Source organism: Lissotriton vulgaris, chromosome 8, assembly GCF_964263255.1.
Source record: "Lissotriton vulgaris chromosome 8, aLisVul1.2, whole genome shotgun sequence".
In the NCBI taxonomy this organism is placed as follows: domain Eukaryota; kingdom Metazoa; phylum Chordata; class Amphibia; order Caudata; family Salamandridae; genus Lissotriton; species Lissotriton vulgaris.
In genome coordinates, this window is record NC_141696.1 from 585,600,988 (window position 1) to 585,622,209 (window position 21,222).

Below are 21,222 nucleotides of genomic sequence, written 5' to 3' on the forward strand. Positions count from 1 at the left end.
TCTCTGGGGGTCAAGAACCCCTCCTGTTACCTCAAGTAAGTCCCTCACTATGGGCTTGCTGAAAGCTTTTTGGAGGCCGCGCACCCTTTGTCCATCACTCTGCAATCGTGCCTAGTGGCGCACTACTGGTTGGGGGATGAAGTCCCCTTGTATACTGAGGGTCCTTGGGGGCTAAGGCCCCTTCTGTTACCTCCAGTAAGTCCCACACAGTGGGATTGCTGAGAGATGGCCGGTGGCCTGCCCCCTTTTTCCAGCACTATGCAAACACATCTCCTGGCGCACTGCTGGTTGTGGATAAAGTTCCTTTTGATGCTGGGGGTCCTTGGGGGCCAAGAACCCTTCCTGCTACTCCCAATAAGTCCCACACAGCAGGATTGCAGAGAGCTCTTCAGAGGCCCCACCCCCTTTCCCCACCAGTGTGTAGTATTACGGTGCAGTAATTAGATAATACTTTATATTTAAAAAAAAACATAGAAATTCGCTGAAAAATAGAAAAGTTTCAGGGACGTTATAGTTAGGTTGACGTTTTCCCCTTAAAAAAACATGGAAATACAGCAGGGATAGTTATTCTTATAGTTATACTTATCTGACACACACCCCTCCCCCGTACAAGGAAGAAGCTCCGAGTATTAGTATCAAACTCTTATACATAATCCAGTCAGGGGCGTGTTTTATTTTAAACAGGGGATCCTGTCTAAAAATCCACATTTCAGTAATATACTGTAGCCTCATTGTATACACCCACTTTTAACGAAACATGGAAAATCCCTGCATATCCCACTTTCTCAGAGATTTCTGAATACTAAATACTTCAAAACAGCATGAGCAGCTGTTTTGTGCCGATGGCCTGGCATACGCGGCACAAAATATTATGCCAATTGTGTAGCGTGTGCTGCCTTTTCTCAGACTTTGCTGCTATTCAGGTTTCCACCTTACTTGGTAATGAGGAAGTTAAGGTTACGCTCTGCGTGTCAGCAATGCATGCTGGATCCATTTAGTTACACACCACATGTTTTATTGAAACTCAAACCGCTCCGTCTTCTGTTCTTTACTTGAAACGCATGGCAATGAAGAACTGAAAAAGGTACGTGCCAGCATCTTTGGTCTACAAATCATGACTTTGATAGTTTCCATCAGACTTTGCTTCTAAAAGCAATAAAGAACTTTTAATATGAAGTCGCTAAATTTGAGAACAAATAACAAAGCATCATAATCTACTTACATATAAAAGAGAGACCGAGAAATAGGGGCAGCTTATGTGTTTGAACTTACCGTGCCCGTTGCCAAAATGAAGTCTTTTTTCATCAGGACTGTGCACTGATTTGTTGTATCCGCAAAATCTGACGAATCAAAGAGAAATGGGTTCAGGCATTGCACGTCACCTTTCCGCACATAGTTAGATACTGTTTTTTTAGCAGGGCATCTTGTTACAATTAAAGCCCCAAATAGATACTCGCTTGTAATTTGTGCAAATGACAAATAGTGATCATTAAAATCAATTAGGAATAAAGAAAACAAAATCTGCACTCTAACAAACAAGTTGTGTGCACCATGAGCGCTGTTGAAAACACTAAATCAGATATCTATGTAAGGCAATCAAACTGTTGGTTATGCTGTAGAAGTGAAGGGTCACCCTCTGCTGTGTATTTCGGATCGCCTATGCTTAGAAGTGTAGAATTGCTGACAGGGAAAGGGTGTGAAAGACTGTGAAGTATTGCTATTTGTTTTCTGTTTTTTGTTGTTGTAGAAAACTTGGGGCCTCATTTATGTTTTTTTTTTTGCTTTAGCAAAAAACAGAAATGGGCCTTGACTCAAAATCAGTCAGGCTAAGTCAAAATAGTCTAAAGAACAATATGTGTGCCAGGACTGATACTACTTGAAAACAAACACTTTCTATTGAAGGGTCAATAGAAAGTGTTTGTTTTCAACTAGTATCAGTCCTGGCACACATATTGTTCTTTAGATTTTTTTGCTTTAGGGCAGCACAGCAAACCTTGCTGCTGCTCTGCCCTGCGGCAAAAGAAAAGGGCAGCAATGCGCTTAACTATTAGATACGGAGCATTCCTGTCCTTTCCCCCGGCGCACAATAGGCTGCCATGCGCCAACGTAGGCACCTTTGCACCATGGTGCAAGGGTGTCTGGGGTTTTACCTCTTTCTATGTGTACTGCAGAATGCAGCACACATAGAAAGAGGAAAAACGAGGAGAAATAAAGCTATTTTTCCTCGTTGTGCCTCCCTTAGGCGTAAGTAGTTTTTGGCGCTGCCTTAGACTTGCGATTTCTCGTAAATCTGGGGCAGTGTCAAAACGCCATGGATGTTGCTGGGAACGCCCCCAGCGACACTCATGGAACACCCCTTTCACACATGTTTTCTGGCTGAAAAGGAAACATATTTATAATGCCATGAAGAGTCACATAACATGGCTTTATGTGGCCTTATAAATAAGCCAGTGGCACACTGTGCCACTGGAACAACAAAAAAGTGATGTTCCGGCAGCGCTAAAGTGCCAGTAGGATAGGAGGCCCTTAATAAATAAATAATAAAAAATTAAATCGGGGTAATTTGGATTGATCGGAACTCTAAATTTCAGAAGTAGTTTGGTTGCATGTGCATGCCAGAGAATCCTCAGAGAGCGCCCCTCTGGAATTTAGAGAAAGATTTTTTTAATGAATGTGGAAGCATATTGCTGGAAATTCAGCATGAATATTCTAGGGAGGCTGTGCGACTGGCAGGGCACATCGCGTGCACACTACGCAGTGACTCAGTGGCGGTGTGCACGCATGATGGGGCTTTACAGCCTGACATGGCATAGAATATGCATGCCGTTGTTAGGCAGCTTCCACAGATCACTGCACAAAAATCAAAACACAATTCATAATTCATTGAAAACTACTTTCAATGAAAACAAACACTCTTGAGAGGCTCTCCTCTGTCTGCTCAGCATTTTTTATGATCCAAAGCCTACCTGAATGTGAGGAGGACTTGATGTGACATTTTAACACAGAGCAGTATGAAATATCTGACTTGTGACCAAATTGCAGGATGTACCCTGAGGATACCCTCAGAAATGAGGAACTACCAGGGGAATCAGGACAAGTGAGCTACATTACTCCAGTAATGTTATTATTTCTCCTTAGAGCTTCACTCTGATATTTTAGTAACTTTTTTTTAAATTTCAAAGTATTTTTATTTGAAAATATAATTTGCATATCAAAATATCCTTGCGGAATGTACTAGATCAGTGGTTTTCCTGCAGATGTCGTGTTTTCATTGGGGATGTTAACTGTCATTACCAGCCCTTTTGCATTTACAGCGACACTTGTAAAGAGGTCTTTAATCAAAAAAATGTCCTTTTAGGTTGGTGTTATCTAAGACATTATGATTATACTATTATATGTGTGTGTGTGTGTATATGCATATATAAACATGTATGTATATATATACAAACATGTTTACGCGTCATGGCGGCTGCGCTGGCTTTAATCGAATAAAACTTGTTGCACCAGCACTTTCTGGGTCGACTCTTCGTCATTTGGAAATCAGCAGATGATCTCTGGCGATTGGTGACGACTAACGCAATATATATATATATATATATATATATATATATATATATATATATATATATATATATATATATATAATATATATATATATATATGATATACAGATTTCTAGTGGTTTTCAGCTAGCCTTTTTCATCCATTGTTCTGTCCTGTCATTGACATTTTGCTTCCACCCCCTAAAGCATATACTCCTGCTGTTGGTTAACTTCACAGGGAGTGATAGCATTTTGCTCTTTCACAAGAAGCTCACTCGCACACAGAGTAGTTTGGTGCCAATATATATTTTTTGGGTTGGAAAGGCCCCAACACCTCCTCCAACAATGAAGTTTGACAAAAATAAATAACAAAACAAATAAACCACTGAAAAAGCCAAAATGCTGCAGATGTGGGCTTTGCCAGCACTTTGCTACTATGCAATGAAGGAAGCATCAGTGATTTGTTCTCCAGTTGTTTGTGTGAGCATGGAAAATTCAACAGTGCAGAAACTAAACAAATAGTTGTAGGTGTATTCATAACGAGTTAGGAGCAGGTGCATGGAATTCACGTTGTAGTTTTGGATACAATTGGGTACGTTTCATTATGCAGTTCTTACTAACAAATGCGAATAAATACGTTTATTATTGTTCAGGCTTTTGTTTTTACATCTCTACAATTTTTTATATATTTAGAAATATTTGTATTAGTTTCATATTATTTAAGTGTGGCTTACAGGATAAGAAAAGGGCTTAATGACAGCGTGGAGAATGTAAAAAAAAAGTCAGATGCCATGTAATACAGCTTAATTCTTCTGTATTCCCAACACACTCTCTCTTTATACTACAGTCAGACTATGTCTCCTGCACAAGAGATGTGCTCTGTGTGCGAGTCCGCTGAAAGTAGTTTGTTTAACCAAAAAATGCCAAAGTGGTTCTTGTATGGAATTCTGATAATGCCTCAGCCAATCAGAATGCTTAGAATATTGCCACAGTTTATAGTTATGTGCCTTTATTACATTGTAGGCTCAGTAGCAGGGACATGAACAAGACAGAGGCAGTAGGTGTATTTAATTGTATGTGTCACTGACATTGTTATGTTATGCAAATTTGTAGAGCGCACTATCACCTGGGAAGGTATCCTGGTGCTGTGGAGGTGTGTGTCTAACCACACCTAAGCCCTAATGGGACGACTCAGAAAGCCAGGTCTTCAGCTTCTTGCGAAATTCAAGAAGAGAGGAGTAAACTCTTCTATATGGCAGCAGATCCTACCACGCTTTAGGAGCAATGTAGAAGACTAGACCGTCATCCCTTGTTTTCCTTATGTGTGCGATATGAGCAACTAGGAGTCCAGATGAGTGGAGATGTCTAAAAGGTTTGGGAAAGCAGATGCGGTTCTTGAAGTATGCTGGGCCTGTGTTATGTAGTGCACTGAAAATGTGAGTGAGGAGTTTGAATAGTGCTCTTTTGTGAATGGGTTCCCAGTGGAGCTCCTTCAGGTGTGGTGGGATGTGAATGTGGCGTGGGAGTTTGAGAGTGATTCTGGTCGCCGAGGGAGACAGGTGCTAATGGACATAATATCCAAAAGATGCCAGGTATTAACACCTTCTAATCCACTCCCCTCATTATGTGCCATCACCACCGGTTCAGGCCCATAATTCCTGGGCAGCCATTTGATAGTGGGTAACACCCTCTGAGGAAGGCGCTCAATATTATAAACACTCAAATAGAGAGCTATGATGCTTAAATAACATAAATTGAACAGCAATATCTACACTTCTACAACATTTTTTGAATGATAAAAAATGCATTTCAGCGGCCTTCATCCATAATAAACCTCACTGAAATCCTAAACGTAATTCTTAACCTTAACTTTACACTGGCCATAACCCTTATCCTTTTCCTAACCCAAACTGTAAATCTAGCTCTTACCATTATCACTCCACTAAACCTGGTGTCTACACCAACCCAACCACTCAGAATAACCCCTCCACTTTTGACGAACGTATCCCTTTATTTTAAACTCTCTTCGCATTGTTTTTTTCTAAGTTAATTATCAACTGAATAGCATAAACTAAAAATAGAATTTGCCATTTCTTCTTTTGCTCTTAGCACTTTCTTCCATATGGGTTTTTTCATAAAAGTTCCTTCCTGAGGAATTAACATCATAAACAACACTAGACATTGTACATAACATGGATTCAATAGGAAATAAAGATAAAACCTGTAGCTAAAGTAACATTAAGGTTTCATGTGAACACCTGAAAGCAAGGAAATGCAACTAAGTATAGGAAGCAATGCATGCCTAGCACCCCAACAATGTAGGGCTAATGACATCACAGTATCATACATGAAATATGCATGAAGCTAAGCATACTAAATTACTGAAAAGATTCATTAAATGTGGTTAGCTCCAAATAAACAAATGTGCAGATGCAAATTCTGTTAGCGCCCTTCATTTTGAGTGACAATCACAATACACAAAAGGCCACCTCACAATCAGCGCTGTTTCCTGTGCTGCAAAATGAGTATTTTCCAGATTTGTGCTCGGATCATGCTATTGACTGATTGGTTGCAGTTTTCAGGCCCACTCAGTAGACACAATATGCAGGAAAAAGAGAAAAATGTTTAATAAGTGAAACAAACGAACCTTCCAATCAGGACATACACCACAATTGTGAGAAGAATAATGGCGACAGCTGCAGAAATAGCGATCATTACCACTTGACTGTTTTCACTGGAAATTGAGAAAGCTGTAAGAGTGACAGGAGAAACAATGTAAAGGCTTAGCACGTTACCATGTATATACAGGGCGAGGTGATGCATTTAGCCTTCGTTTTTCCCTTTGTTGCTAGACAACTTAAGAGCTTAGGCCCAATTCGTAAAGAAAGAGTGACTCATTAAACATAACACAACACTTTTAATAATACATAATGTCCGATAAAACACTTTTTTAAATTTAACTTTATTTTGGCATTTACTTTTTAATTTAAACATCAGGATTTGTTGTATTTCATTCTACTTCTAAAATACATATTAATTTAGAATAATACTTTACATTAAAATATGTTTTCTAGTTTAATATGTTGGAGGCTCCCTGTGGTAAAATAATGGTAGAACGTAAAACAAAATTGTAAAAATATTTTTTGTGATAACATTATTATAAATGAAGAAAGAGAGAGAGAGAGAGAGAGAGAGAGAGAGAGAGAGAGAGAGAGAGAGATGCTTGTATCAAGAAACAGCATTTGGTAAATTCTTAGTGCCCTTTCATCCTCTGTTGTAGAGATTAAAAACTAGTCAAGCATGAAAGGGTGATTCCATTTCCAAGATGACTGTAAAAGTACAACTAAGAGAATAGGACAGTCAATCTGGACAAAAATTCCATCTCATAAAGATGTCTTGAAAAGAACTGAGTCCTCCCTGACTTTCAATTTTAATCTCTAATTATGTCTTTCATACAAATTGGTTTCCTTTAAAATGCCAGAGATGTACTATTTTTGCAGGCTTGATATATTCTTTTTTTTTTGTGTTCAAAGGTTTTTTATTTGGAGCTGCAAGACATACGACAGTACAAAGAACAGTTCGTGGATATACATACATTGCTATAATGAAATCATAAATAAGTCCAGAAAAAAAAAAAAACATAAGACCAGAAACAAAAAGCAAAATGTCCACACTCAATGTCTAATAAGCAGATGTAGACGAGTTGCGTCCAGAGAAACACGGTGACTTGTTTAACATGACCATTATCACATGACACGACCTGTGGAGAAAAGAACACCAACAATGGGTAGCAGAGGCAACACGAGCCAAGCATTTGTGTAGATCTACACTGTATACAATGGGAGGATGCACATGACAGCTTATTTAGAAAAGTGCACTGAGTACCAAGTGTTCAGATTCATGGGGGTTTGAATGCGTCAAAGTGGTCATCTAGTGTGGACCAGAGTTTCCTGAGCGGCGGCCTCCATGGGGTGGAAGTTAAAGAAATGTTATCTGCACCTCTTAAGTGGGAGACCCAATTTAGCCAGTGGGGAAAGGAAGCTTTGTGCGTGCTTTTCCAGTTGTTAAGGATGATTTTGACCCCAGCCGTCAGCAGCAGGTCCAGTAGGGCTTTGTCATCATCATTGAGTGTGACGGCTTTGGCAAAACCTAGAACAAGCGTTGCAAATTCCCTTGGTAAGGTGATATGGAGTACTGTGTGTATGAAATCAAAGATCCTGTCCCAATATGAGGTAACACAGGGGCATTTGAAGATTAGATGTTCCAGATCTCCTCCCATATTCGCACAATTCCAACAAGTGTCGTCGGGTTTGATTTTGTGAAGGAACAATCTCCTGGGAGTCCAGAAGGCCTTATGAAGCAGCCAGAACTTGGTCTGTGAGAGTGTAGGGCTAATTTTGTGGCGGGTGGTTGATTCCCAAGTGCTGGCCCAGATAGTGTCTGAGTTAGGTGTGGAGGAGAATGAGTCCCAGTACTTTTGGAGAGGAGCATTTAGGGTGGACGATTGCGGCCGCATTAGTTTGTACAGTCTAGAGACTTGGTGCCCCAATTTGTTAAGTGAGGTGAATAGCCCCGGGAGGGAGGGGGGGACAACTGTCAGGTTAGCCTTCGCTAGTGCTACTTTAATGTGTAAGAAGTTATAGAATTCAACGTTATGGAGTTGGAACTTATCCTGAATTTCTTTGAAGGTTAGTGGCTGCGAGTCCTCGATCAGTTGGTGTGGGAATAAGATACCCTTGTCTATCCAGGTGGGGTAGTTGAGAGGCTTCCCTTTGTATACAATTTTGGGGTTATGCCATAGAGATTCCCAAGAGGAGAGACGGAATTGATGTGGGAGGCATTTACTGATCTTTAGCAGAGCCAATTTAGTATTTTTGAAGATGGGCCCCGGACCTAGGCTGGGACGGAGTTTGGCGGTGAGTAGTGCGCAGGGGTCAAGACCCTCAAGAATAGATTTTTCCACAGAGAGCCACACTGGGGTGTAGTCAGATTGGGAGGAAATCCAATGCGACCCTTGTTTTGCTAAGAAGGCGATCTGGTAAGTTTTGTAGTCTGCCAGATTGACCCCACCTAATTTCTTGTCTAGTCGAAGTTTTTTTAAGCTGATTCTGGCTTTTTTGCCCTGCCAGAGGAATGCCGAGATGACTTTGTCCAGTTTGGAGTGGAATACATTAGAAAGGAGGAGTGGGAGCATCGTGACCAGGTAGTTAACCAGGGGGGATATCATCATTTTTATAGTTTCAATCCGGCCCCACCAGGTGAGGAAGCGGGGTGACCATCCGTCCAACTGACTTTTGATTTTGTCTAGGGTTTTGTTCTCGTTGTGTTTAAGGGTACTCAAAAGCTCATCAGTGAATTCGATCCCCAAGTATTTAATCACTCCCGTTTGCCAGAACAGGCCTGAATTGCCCAGCACTTCTCTCGAAGTGTGGATATTAAGAGGTTTTACTTCGGACTTATCCCTGTTTAATTTGTACCCGGAGAGGGAGGAGTATTTATCTATTGAGGACATTAGTGCGGCAATGGAGTTGGCAGGGTTCTCGGTCGCTATCAGGATGTCGTCTGCGTATGCTGCTAATTTGATGCGTGAGTTTCCAAAGGAGATACCCTCAATGTCCCTGTTATTTTTGATATCTGTAAGGAGTGGTTCAAGGGCTAAAAGAAAGAGAGCTGGTGATAGGGGGCAGCCCTGCCTGGTCCCCTGGTACAGACGGAAGGGATCCGAGAGGGAGCCGTTAATAGCTATCCTGGCAGAAGGGGCAGAGTAGAGGGCCATCACCATCTTGATAAATGGGTCGCCGAGGTTGAAAGAGAGCATACATTGGCGTAGAAAAGACCACGAGACCTTGTCAAATGCCTTTTCTGCATCTAAGGTTATCGCCACCATTGGTACAGAAGTGGATTTTGCCTTTTCTATAATATGACACAGTAATCTAGTGTTGTCGTTAGACATCCGGTTTTTCAGGAAACCTACCTGCGAGGGGCTAATTAATTTGTGAAGGATGGTATTTAGTCTGGTCGCCAATATTTTAGCATATATTTTGCAATCTATATTTATCAGGGATATTGGACGGTAATTTTTAGTGAGTAGTGGGTCCTTCCCTTCTTTGGGTAATACTATGATTGTGGCCTCACTCATTGAAGGGGAAACACCGCCACAGGCCGCAGTAGAGTTATAAAGTTTAAGAAGCGGAGGGTCAATCTGGTCTGCAAAGGCCTTAAAGAAGGGTGCAGTGAAGCCGTCTGGGCCTGGGGCCTTATTATTCTTCAGGGATTTGATTGCTGCCTTGAATTCTGAACTAGAGATTTTTGAGCCCAGCTGTGCGCTGTCTGCTTCGGAAAGTTTTGGAAGGCGGAGTGAATTGAGGTAGTCCTTGCAGGCGGATTCGTCTAATACCTTGTCATTTTTGTACAGATCTTCATAAAATGCCTTGAAGGTATCGAGGATGTTTGACTGTTTAGTGTGAGTGACATTGCATGAGTTTTTAATGGACGATATGGTGGACAATTTCTGTTTGTGTTTCAGGTATGAAGCCAACAGTTTCCCGGCTTTGTTGCCTTCGCATAGCTTCAGGGCCTTAAAGCGGTTAATCCAAACCCCCGCCCGTTTACTGGTGATGGTATTGTATTCGTATTTTTTTTTGGTTAGCGTGTCTAGAACACCTGAGTCAAGCGGGTCGGATTTGTGCTGAGCTTCTAGAATACCGATCTGGTGTTCCAGAGACTCAAGTTCCTTATTAAGTGCCTTGTTAGATTTGGTCCTAATGGCGATGATGACCCCGCGTATTGTGGCTTTCAGCGCATCCCACAAGGTGCTAGGTGAGGTGTCGGGGTTGTCGTTTAGGGAAAGGTAATCCTCAATTGCGTTTGATATTATTAATTTGTTTGCGGGGTCTGAGAGTGTCTCCTCATTAAAGCGCCATCTCTTCGGGGGGAGGATCGATCTAGAACCAGCTAGTTTGGTGTGGATACAGGCGTGATCCGAGACTAATTTTGGGGCTATAACGGTCTCTTCTATAAGATGCGTGAAGGGGCTTGAGATCAATATGAAGTCGATACGGGAATAGGAGTTATGTGGAGCAGAATAAAATGTGTAATCCCTACCGTCCGGGTGTTGTAGGCGCCATGAGTCTTTCAGGTGATATCTGTCGCATAGACGAAGAAGGGCCTCGTGTGAGCGGGAGGGGTGGAAGGCACATCTGGATTGCCTATCGAGAATTGGGTCAAGGGGGAGATTAAAGTCGCCTCCCATTATCAACAAGTCATCTGAAGGGATAGGTTCTAATGAGCGGCCGATTGAATTCCAGAAATCTGGGTCGTCTGCATTTGGGCCGTAAATATTTAGTATATGTAAAGGGTCGTCTTCCCTGAGGAGGTTAGTGATAGATAGCCTGCCAGCATCGTCATGGGAGTGTGAGACTAGAGTAAGGTTAGCTTTTTTCGCTAGGATGGTGATAACCCCTCCCTTCTTATGAGAAGCAGGTGAGGATAGGATATGTGATGCCCAGTGGATGTTCAAGAAGCGGAGATCGTCCTCTGATAGTTTGGTTTCTTGGAGTAAAATTATGTCCCCCTTGGATTTGGATATATATTCAAGAACTTTCCTCCTCTTTACCGGGTGATTGAGGCCCTTAACATTAAGGGAGACAATCGTAAGATCGTCAGCTAGAGAGTTTGTCTTAGCCATTTGGGTTGAGAAGCAGCGTTGAGAGAAAGCGCTCTGAATCAAGGGATATCGTCAGCGACTCCCCCAAATGCTCCTTACAGACAACGTGAGGGCCCCTGCGTGAAGGTACAGTAGACTGCAATGATATGCAACTGACAAGTGTGGAAAAGGAAAACATATGAACAAAACAAAACATAGACAAAAAAATATAAGGCACTTTGAACTCTTGTAGCTCCATTTTCTCCCCCCCCCCTGCACCCCTCCCCTCCCCACCCCCTCCCCCAGTCCCTCCCTCCCCTCCCCCCCTATACGTACATCGGGAGTGCGACGGCAGTCCCGTGCAAGGCGGAAATTAGGGATACATATGTGGTCGCTGTAAGCTTCCTTAGGCTAATGTAAGATAATGTTGGCATCAGTACCTGCAATTTTACAAACATCTAACTAATTCAAACTGCCTAGGTGGTGGAAAGAGCGACTTATTAACCATAACAATAACAATGACAAGGGCGATGAATGGAAGGCAGTAGTGCGAACAGGATATAACAATTACACCTATAACTATCTGTAACGGTGAGCTATAAGGAACATTGCTGACTAAATATAATCGGCACTATTACGACAATCATACAACGTTATACATGAAGGATCAACAGAATACCAGGGCTTAAGGCCTACTCACAGTGCCGATACCACGTGGAAGAGACCTGCAAAGGGAACAAAATGTCCGCTGTTAAGCAGAGTTCGGCATATCGCGCTGGAGGATGACAACACGGCATCATTTGTGGAAGTATAACAGTGAGGATGGAATCGAGATTAGACCGACAGATTGCTCATGGACTTTAAGTGGGGTCAAGTCTTCCTCTTGTTCGAGAGGCCGGACGCCAGTTCCATTTCCTGTTCCTGACGGTCTTCCAGAAGATCAGCAAGAATTTTGGGGTCCGTGAAGAATCTCGGGTGGTCGTTGATTACAATCCTGAATTTCGCTGGACCAGCAAAGGAGAAAGGAATGCTTTTGGACCTTAGCTTTTCTCTTAGATCTAGGAAACCTTTTCGTATTGCCACTGTGTCCCTTGAGTAATCTTGAGTAAAGATGATTCTATGGCCGTCCCACGAGATGGGGTGGTTTCTTCTTGCGAATTGGAGGATCAACTCGACGTGTTGGAATCTGAGTGGTTTGCAGATAAGTGGTCTGGGACCATTTGAGCTCTTAGTAGCGAAAGTGGGGATCCTGTGTGCCCTATCCAATTCGAGGCCGTGTGGGAAGTCCAGTTTGGTGACCATTGGGATCCATGCTTCGAGGAATGCCACGCAGGAATCCGCATCTTTTTCTGAATTCTCCGGAACACCAAAGATTTTGATGTTACCTCTTCTGTTCCTGTCCTCCATTTCCGCGTTATGGCGCTTCAGCTCATCCGTTGTCTTTTCTAGGCATTTGATTTTGGAGACTGACTGTTTTGAGATATCCTCCATGTCGCTTATTCGCTGTTCCGCCGCGCCCAGGCCTGTGTTAATTACATTTATGTCAGCTCTGATTGCGGTAAGCTCAAGTTGCATTGAGTCGGTGTTGGATTTGGTGGATTTTGTGAGTTCATGTAGATCTGCCAGTTTCCTGAGGATCATTTCCATGTTAGCTGCCATATCGGCTTTTCCTTTGATGGGTGAGTCCAAGAGAGAGTCTGGTTTCACCTTTTTAGGATTGTTCCTGTCTTCTCTGTTCGCCATTATTGCCTGGTGAGTGTGCTCGCTCGCAGTGAGTCTGTCTGACCCTATATCGTGTTGGTGGAGAACTCTCCTGGATGGCACGGATGAGCACCTTTGCGATATGAGCGGGTTGCAGGATTGCCGGCCCCGTCAGGATTGTGCTCACGTTTGTCCTGAAGCAGTCAGATCGTAGGTGTTGTAGAAGGACACCGCTGGCTGATAAGGGTGAAAGGAGACGGCAGTGGAGCCACTAATACATCTGAGACGTGGTTGCATTTGCTGGGAACCAGCCAGGCGATTGGTGCTGTAAGAAGACACAGCTGGTTGTTGAGACTGGGTGCCCACGCGAAAAGGAAGATGACTGCAGGATTACTTGATCCCCTGTGGGCCTCTTGACAGACAGGTCCAGGCACCAATGGTTGTATGACCCTGTTTACTGATGTACGGAAAAGCAGGAAGATCGGGGCGCAGAAGCCGAACAGTACATACACCTGTAACTCATGGGTATGGAACTCCTCTTAGGATGTAGTGCATCCCTGTGGTAGTGAGGCATCCCTGTGGCTGTGAGTACGGATATTGATTCCCACATGGGCTTAAACGTGCAGGCACAGACACAGTCAATCATGGGTAAGTGTGGCAAGTGTGGCAAGGCATGTAGGTCTTCACATGACAGGAGTTTATGGCTCTGTCTGGCAGAGGATGGCGGTGGATGGGATTGGGAGACTCTCAGAAGCTCACCGTGAGTCGGTGTGTGTACTCCTCGTGGGGATCGCTGTCGGCGCTGCCGCCATTTTAGAGTCAGGCGCGTGGAGCTGGGTGAAACATTTGCAGCCGGTCACTCACCTCCTTCTGACGACATTTACCCACTGGCTGAAGTTTATCCAGGGGCTGAGTGACCTGTAACGCCGGCGGTGGGTCGCAGAAGCCAGTGGTAGCACCTCCGGATCACTCGAGGGTCAGGCGCTGCAGTTGTGACAGGGCGCCGCCATTTTGGGCATAGCCTGGGCGAGGGTCGCGTGGCCGTACAAAGGCCAGCAAAGTCCCGTAAAAGTGCTCACAGCCCGATTTCAGGGCATCGGAGTGTGCAGCGAGGGTCCGGATTCAGAAGCCTTGGGTCTGGGCTGAATCACGCCGCTGGAAGCAGTGGTAGCACCGAGGTCGCTCTCCCTCTCCGCGGAGCACTCGGTTCAGGCGGCCATTCCTCCTGCCGTCCAAGCCACGCCCCCCAGGCTTGATATATTCTAATAGACAAAATCCTTAACAGTTGTGAATGGCATGTTCGTTGAGAGTCCTATCTCTCTTATCATTTATCTCTCTCTCAAGAATCATCCAAAATGTGACTGCCCTCTTTTTCACCCCTATTACTTTAGACCAGGGGTCTCTAAACTTTTCTGTACTGAGACCTACTTATGTTCAATGAAACACATTGAGAGCTACTAATTTTATTAGTGTTGTACAATCTCCATTTTTTATATGTATATTAATTCAACCAAACAAAAGCTTTCTAATTTAATAAGTTGGGCTGCACAAAGGGGAGCTACTCAGAGGTAGCTAGAGAGCTACAGTAGCTCACGCAGTGGCGTACCTAAACTTGAGGGGGCCCCCTGCAAGGTACGTGGCGGCCCCTCCAGACTTAATCAGGAGATCCCCGGCTGGAGTACTGTGCTTGGGGGCCCCCTGGAACTTGGGGGCCCGCATCGCGGGGTTGCGGGGGCCTGTGTTACGCCACTGAGCTCACTAACAACTGATTGGAGACCCTTCTTTAGACCACCAGTCAGTTGTAACACTGAATAAATATTACAACCAAGCATATAGAGCGGGTATACAAAACATTTGCTGCAATAATCAAAGTAGTTGAAATAAATTCCTTGTTTACGTACAGTCTGGGCTGGTTTCAAACTCAAACTTGCGGCTGTTTGGTCCGTATCCAGCTGCCGTACGAGCACGGATCTGGAACACGTACGTAGTATCCGGTTTCAGGCCATTGATGGTCACGTTGGTGCCCCTCGATCTCAAAATAGTGTAGCTTGTCTCCTGCTCCTGCTTTTGGGGAAATAATAAGCATATTAATCACAAAATAGTAGATGCACAAACTGAGTCTGTTTTAGATATTCATGACATTCATGATTTGATGGTCATAGCAGATATCTACTGTGACCTGGTGGACACTCCTACAAAAGTGTGAGGGACTTCCATCTTTTCGCACCTATTAAATTGAGTGCCTCTGCAGTTGGAAACTTATGTAATTTATTTTGCGGAAATCAGATAAAATGCCGCAAACAATATACAAAATTACAGATTATTATGTGATATGCTGGTGTGGTATTTTGTGCTATTCTTTTGCATAAAATGTATCCTTGTGTGTATTTTAAACGCGAGGACACATTTTGTGCTACAATTTCCGATTAAATGATGGGGGTTTTTTTAAACAGTAATTGGAGAACATGTAGGTTCAGCTGATTTATATAAATAAAGGTGAGATTATTATGTGCTGCTCAAAAAAAAAAAAAAAAAAGTGTAATATCACACATGACTCGAACAGCAGCTGCTCGCGTTCAGTTCTTTTGTGTTGCTCCTGTACTCCCTCAATAGAATTTTTCTTCAAATGAGATCACAATTCCGCAAGGTGGCGTAATGTTGTGATCTCAGGTACTCCATGTAAGAAGCATAACATGAAATGCTGGAAGTTACACATGATGATGCATGCATAGATGAAATGTCTCCTCAGGTACATCTTAAGGATTTTGGAGGTGTCTGGGCCCAACATGTTTTAGGGGGCCCTGTTCACAACAGCTTTGAATTTATGATCCAACCTCACCTCTTTCATGCCCTATTTAGCCAGGTCACTGACAGGGCACAGGTATGCTCCTCCAAATTCTAAATGTTTTGTACATCTAATATTCCTAGACAGTGAGGTGTGTTTCCAATACTGTAACACTACAGCAGTGCTCTAATATTATTGCAAATAATCTGTTACGACCTCCTATTTCTCTTATGCGAGATCCTGTTTTGCTCTAAAGGAATATGTTTATGGATGTTGCATAAAACTTCAACATAACATTTCATGGCAAAATGTCAAATAGACTTACACATCACCCACTTAAAAATTGATAAATGGAGAACAGTATTTGAAACAATCTGTTTACAAGAACATCAGGGCAAAATTCTGCAGGGCAGAACTGCCTCTATCAGGGAAACCCCTGAAAGGCTGGGGGCCTGGGCCAGAGCCCACTTTCCCCATGTCTTAAAACGTCTCTGTGTCTCCTGGGTCTAGAAAACAGTAGTAGTGCCCGTTTACAGCATTTCGTGACAATAAAAGAGTGGATTAAAACACTATTTAAAAAGGTAATTTTTGGGGAAATGGCATAGCCCGTTAACATTGAATGGTAAAGAGAGCAGATCTGTCTCTTATGATTGCTAGTGGGATAAGCACTGTATGTTTATAGATGTACTCCCTTGATTAGCAATTATTCACCTTAGAACGTTCTAGAACCCCCTCCTTTTCCGTGTTAAAGCACACTACTGTCTTGTAAAGTGCACTTCGTGTTGAATAGTTGCACTACAGTTTATTAGACACAATCAGGCCAGCTAGCAACGTTATAACACAGTCCTAACGGTTTGCTAACAAGCAGAGCTACATTTTCGTTCAATAAAACAAGTCAGACGGCGCTGGTTCACCAGCCCACTCTGAGCTCGCAGCAGACTGTAGGAAGCAAAGGGCGCATTCCAGGCTGCGCGCCGACTGCTGATCTGTGGCATAGGAGAGCTGGTGGTACACAGTAAAACCAACACCTAATGAACACGCTGTGAGAACAGGGGCAGACGACCAGGCTTGTAACAAGTTTTATTTTCCTGTTCAGCTAAAGTAGACTGAGCGCGCACAATCCTCCCTTAGCCCTATTCAGAAGTGAGCACTGCTTCCTTATCCTGATGAAAATGCTTCTGTGCTCCAGAGGAAAGGATATTTTTTTTATATATATGCACCTATATATATAGATGCACCTCAAAGTAATATTTATCGCATACAGTGCTTAATTTGAGCCGGTGGTTTCCGGTGCTCAGCACCAGCACTTAATCATCAACACTGGTGCTTTTCATGAGCACCAGTTAAGGACATATCAATTTATGGTAGGCAGGGGGAGATTAAATGATTTGCCCAGAATCACAGGATGTTGGGCCTATGCCAAACTCAAACCTGGTTCCTCAGGTACGAAGTTGGTAGTACCGGCCATTATGCCACATCCTCTCCCCAATTTCATGGTTCTGTTTTAGGCGGTGCTAACAGGAGAAATGGACTGGTGCAAGCTGGCTCCAGAAGTTACATTTTTACAAATTAACCACTGGTCACATACATCTATAATTGACATTGCAGGGGCATATTTGATAGCCAATGGGAAGTGGAAAAGGTAAAAAAAAAATCTTTGGTTTCACTTTTACTTTCATTGTGTCGATGCTGCGCATTGTATGCACCACAAGACGTCTGCTTGGCAAAAATCACAGTGTGGTTGTACTTGCACACACAAAGTTGAAAAGCAAGATGATGTATAAAGCCACATTCTGGGATTTTTCTTTATCCATGTATGTATGTATTTTTTCGTTACCTGTGTTTTAGGCCTATGCAAACTTTTAATTACGAAAGGGAAAATCGCATAATTCTAAATTCACGTTACTAAAATACCCACAAATGTGTGAAATTTGGTTTTAAGCAATTTTGTGCAATTCTTGCACCCAACTGACTCATTCACAGGCTCTTGTAACACCTTTTTACTAAGAGTGGGCTCATATGAAAAATGTATGTGAGATACCGGTAAACCATAATTCACATTCACAATGTAATTTCACAAAATTTAATTCAATGGACAAAATTCTGCTATTTAGCCCACCCTTGGTAATTATATAGGACCTTGACACTTGGACTGAAGAGTTTGCTCAGAAGGGCTGGCATGGTCATATGCATAAGACAGACTTTCCTCCAGGAAACATCTTGTTCTTCTCACTATCTTGGAAAACACAGTGCAAGATTCTCCTATAAGCAAGGACATTTGCAGTATTCACAGATCCTCCTTACCAAAGAAGAAATAGTAAGTATATTGCTGAAAAACCACTTAGGAATGACATACTTATTATAGCCAAAGAATAGACAAATTAGTCACCACAGCATTTGATTGTACCTCTGCATTCTATTGAGATTGACCGGTACGTGACTTGTACATTTTCTGCTTTGCAAAGTCTTGTGCTTCCGGGAATCACTAGATATATATTGCACTTTCTCCTAATTGCACATCTCCAGCTTGAGCTGGAGATTGCAGATTGGACATCAACAACAAAAGAGTGTTCCTGTTCTGATTAAGGTGGAAAGAAGCACAGAGCACAAGGAACCAACAAAGCCCATTTGGTTTGTTAAGAAAGCCCTCACTCACCGACCTGGTCGGTGACTTGCTTCATCATCGGGCCCCACCGGGTGTGACCGAATGCCACCCTGGTGTGCTGCGATGCCAGAATTACTGCGGAGCTGGTCTTGTGAGGGTGGGAGGGCTATGTGAAAAATTACGTGAATAGTGTGAAGTGGTGAGTTAAAATTGCCTTGTATGTATCAAAAAATTCATTTAATCAGAGATCATCAAGGGCAAGGTTAAAAAATGTGATGGTGAGTAAGGCCAACTAATTGGATGGTCTACTCCCACTAGCATTAAGTGACAACGTGAATGGTCAACATGAACATGTTTCAGCCGGTGTGGTACAATTAACCTGGCATTCGTCAGGACCTAGAGTGTAAACCTCGGCGGTATGGGCACTCTAAGGCCCACCCAACCAGAGGACTTGAAAGTGAAAAAGTCTGTGAAGTGCAAAAAAAGGAGGAGGGGCTTCACCACCCGAGGGCAGGACGCACACAACCTCAGGTCTCTGGAATTTAGAGACAAAAAGTAAAAAGCACCTGTGGGGAATAAAAAGACACAGACAAACAAAAAAAGACAAACAGACAATTAGAATTTTTGTCGATAGATTAGCCGATTCAAGCCAGTTACTTGTGCTCAAGGTGCCAGGGTGCACAACTCATACCTAATAGCAGAGGTGCGTGGCTCTGCCTGTGGCTGAGACTAAATGGTAGGTAGTATAGCTTTATGCAGTGACGAGACACTCTCATGGTAGATTGCCAAATTGCAAAATCTAACTGTGCGAGTGCGCAGGGAGGGAAATAAGTGAAAAAGGAGGCGAATGGCAGTGAGGACATTCAGACATCACTAAATCACTCTGCGATCAATGGGCCAAATGGCCAGTGACCATTCAGCAAAAAGACAACAGAAGGGGTGAGAAAGGTAAGTTCTCACTTCACAAGGGATGAAAATCCACCCCATAGACCGCGGGAGGGAGGGGACGGCGCATTTGGCACATCCTGAAAGGAAAGCAAAAATGGGAAAGAAAAAGGGACAAAACACTGTCAGCAAGCAGCGTCAGTACTTAGCTTAAATGGTCCTTTGCACCCAGGGTAGTACTCGCGCCCACGGCGCCTGCAGATTGGGCCCACCAGCACTCATTTTTGGTGAAATGGATAGATTTTTTTAATTAGAGTTTGGTCCAGAGCAAAAGGGGGAAAGAAGAAGGAAGAGAAAGGTAGAAAAACAGTGGCAGAAAGAGAAATTTAAAAATAACCGGAAGCGTGAGGTAAAGGGACAGGGGGGCATATTACCAAGAATAAGCAATAATTATCGCTAAGCTTGGTTAGCGGCTATAATTTTATCGCCGTGCTTCGCCTATTTTTATCGCTTAGAACCCTTGCTATTACCAAGGTTTATCTACTAAGCGATAAAAATCGGCCAAAATGCATGAATATCGCTGAAAAGTCAGCGATATTCATGTATTACCGAACTAATGCTCTTAGCCATGTTATCCACCTACCATTGTATAACATGGCTAAGAACTGCTCTGGGCAGGCGTTAGCTTTTGGAGATATTCGCGCTTAGCGCGAATATTTCCAAAAGTAGGTAATAGGAGATAGCGATGTTAGCGACTGTTTCCTGGCACGCCCACTTTGCATGTCATTAGTGATAATTATCGCTGACATGCAAAGTGGGCCCTAAGACGATCGCTATCTCCTACTAGCTGTCGCTAACTGGTGTTAGCGACAGCTAGGTAATAGGGTGATAAAATTATCGCCGCTTTAGCGGGAAAAATTCCCGCTAAAGCGGCGATAAGGCCCTTGGTAATACGCCCCAGGTAGTGTCTGGTGGTGGATGAAAGGGCATAAGGTGCAATCAAGACTACGCAGCCTTGGTGCTCGGCATCCCTGACATATGATGGTTTCAGTGCATAAGGTCCTTGGTAATATGCCCCAGGTAGTGTCTGGTGGTGAATGAAAGGGCATAAGGTGCAATCAAGACTACGCAGCCTTGGTGCTCGGCATCCCTGACATATGATGGTTTCAGTGCATGCCCCTCGGAAAAGGGCAATAATACAAAGAATTTAGGGCCAGATGTAGGTAAGTATATTTTACCGATTCATAAATACCAAATTTTGCCGATTCGGTATTTATGAATCAGTAAAATAGAAGGGGGGAGATTTAGGTAGAATCGGTAATTGAATTACCGATTCTGTAAGAATCGGTAGTTACCGAATCGGTAAATAACGATTCGGTAATGCCCATTGATTCCTATGGGCATTGAAGCCCATAGGAATCAATGGGCATTACTGAACCGGTATTTACCGATTCAGTAAATACCGAATGTTGCAAGGGTGCAGGGGGTGTCACTTTGACACCCTCTAGCACCCCGAATTCAGGCATGTGTGACATGTGGCACACAGACATGCCATAAGGGCATGTCTGTCTGTCACATGCCATAGGTGTGCATGCACACCTGGAATCGGTATTTTACCACCAAATTGGATTGGGTGGTAAAATACCGATTCGGTAAGGCCTGTGGGACTCAGAAGAGTCCCACCTACATCTCAAAATTACCAATACCGATTCGGTAAATTTACCGAATCGGTAAAATAGGGCCCCTACATGCCAAATACTTAATACCGGTCGGTAACGGCCGAAATCGGCCGTTACCGACCGGTATTTTGGCTCCTACATCTGGCCCATAGATTCCCTGTAAGGGGATCCTCCTTTTCAAACATAATACTTTCCATGTTTTTTTTTAAGTGCATATTGTTCATGGAGCTGAATTGTGCGCACATTTTGCCTTGAAATCACTGTTTGTATGAGTATCATTTCAAAGTCATGGAATTGGTATCTCGATGAATGGCGGGATGTTTGGGAAGCAGTAAGTGTTAGTTAAATAAATTAAAAACCGTTTGGCAGCGGCATTCGTC

General features: G+C 43.2%; 1 protein-coding gene across 3 annotated transcripts in view; it reads right to left on the bottom strand.

The window, feature by feature from the left end:
- EPHA3 (EPH receptor A3) overlaps positions 1-21,222 on the bottom strand; it is an 861,555-nt gene that overhangs the window by 376,600 nt on the left and 463,733 nt on the right. For 2 of the 3 annotated variants that reach the window (XM_086934429.1, XM_086934427.1), the window contains exons 7-9: positions 14,790-14,952; positions 6,190-6,292; positions 1,273-1,340 (exon numbers count right to left, since the gene is read on the bottom strand). In XM_086934429.1, coding sequence (XP_086790555.1) covers positions 1,273-1,340; positions 6,190-6,292; positions 14,790-14,952 — 334 coding nt within the window. The remainder of the gene's footprint in view (positions 1-1,272; positions 1,341-6,189; positions 6,293-14,789; positions 14,953-21,222) is intronic. The other variant, XM_086934428.1, reaches the window with a different exon arrangement.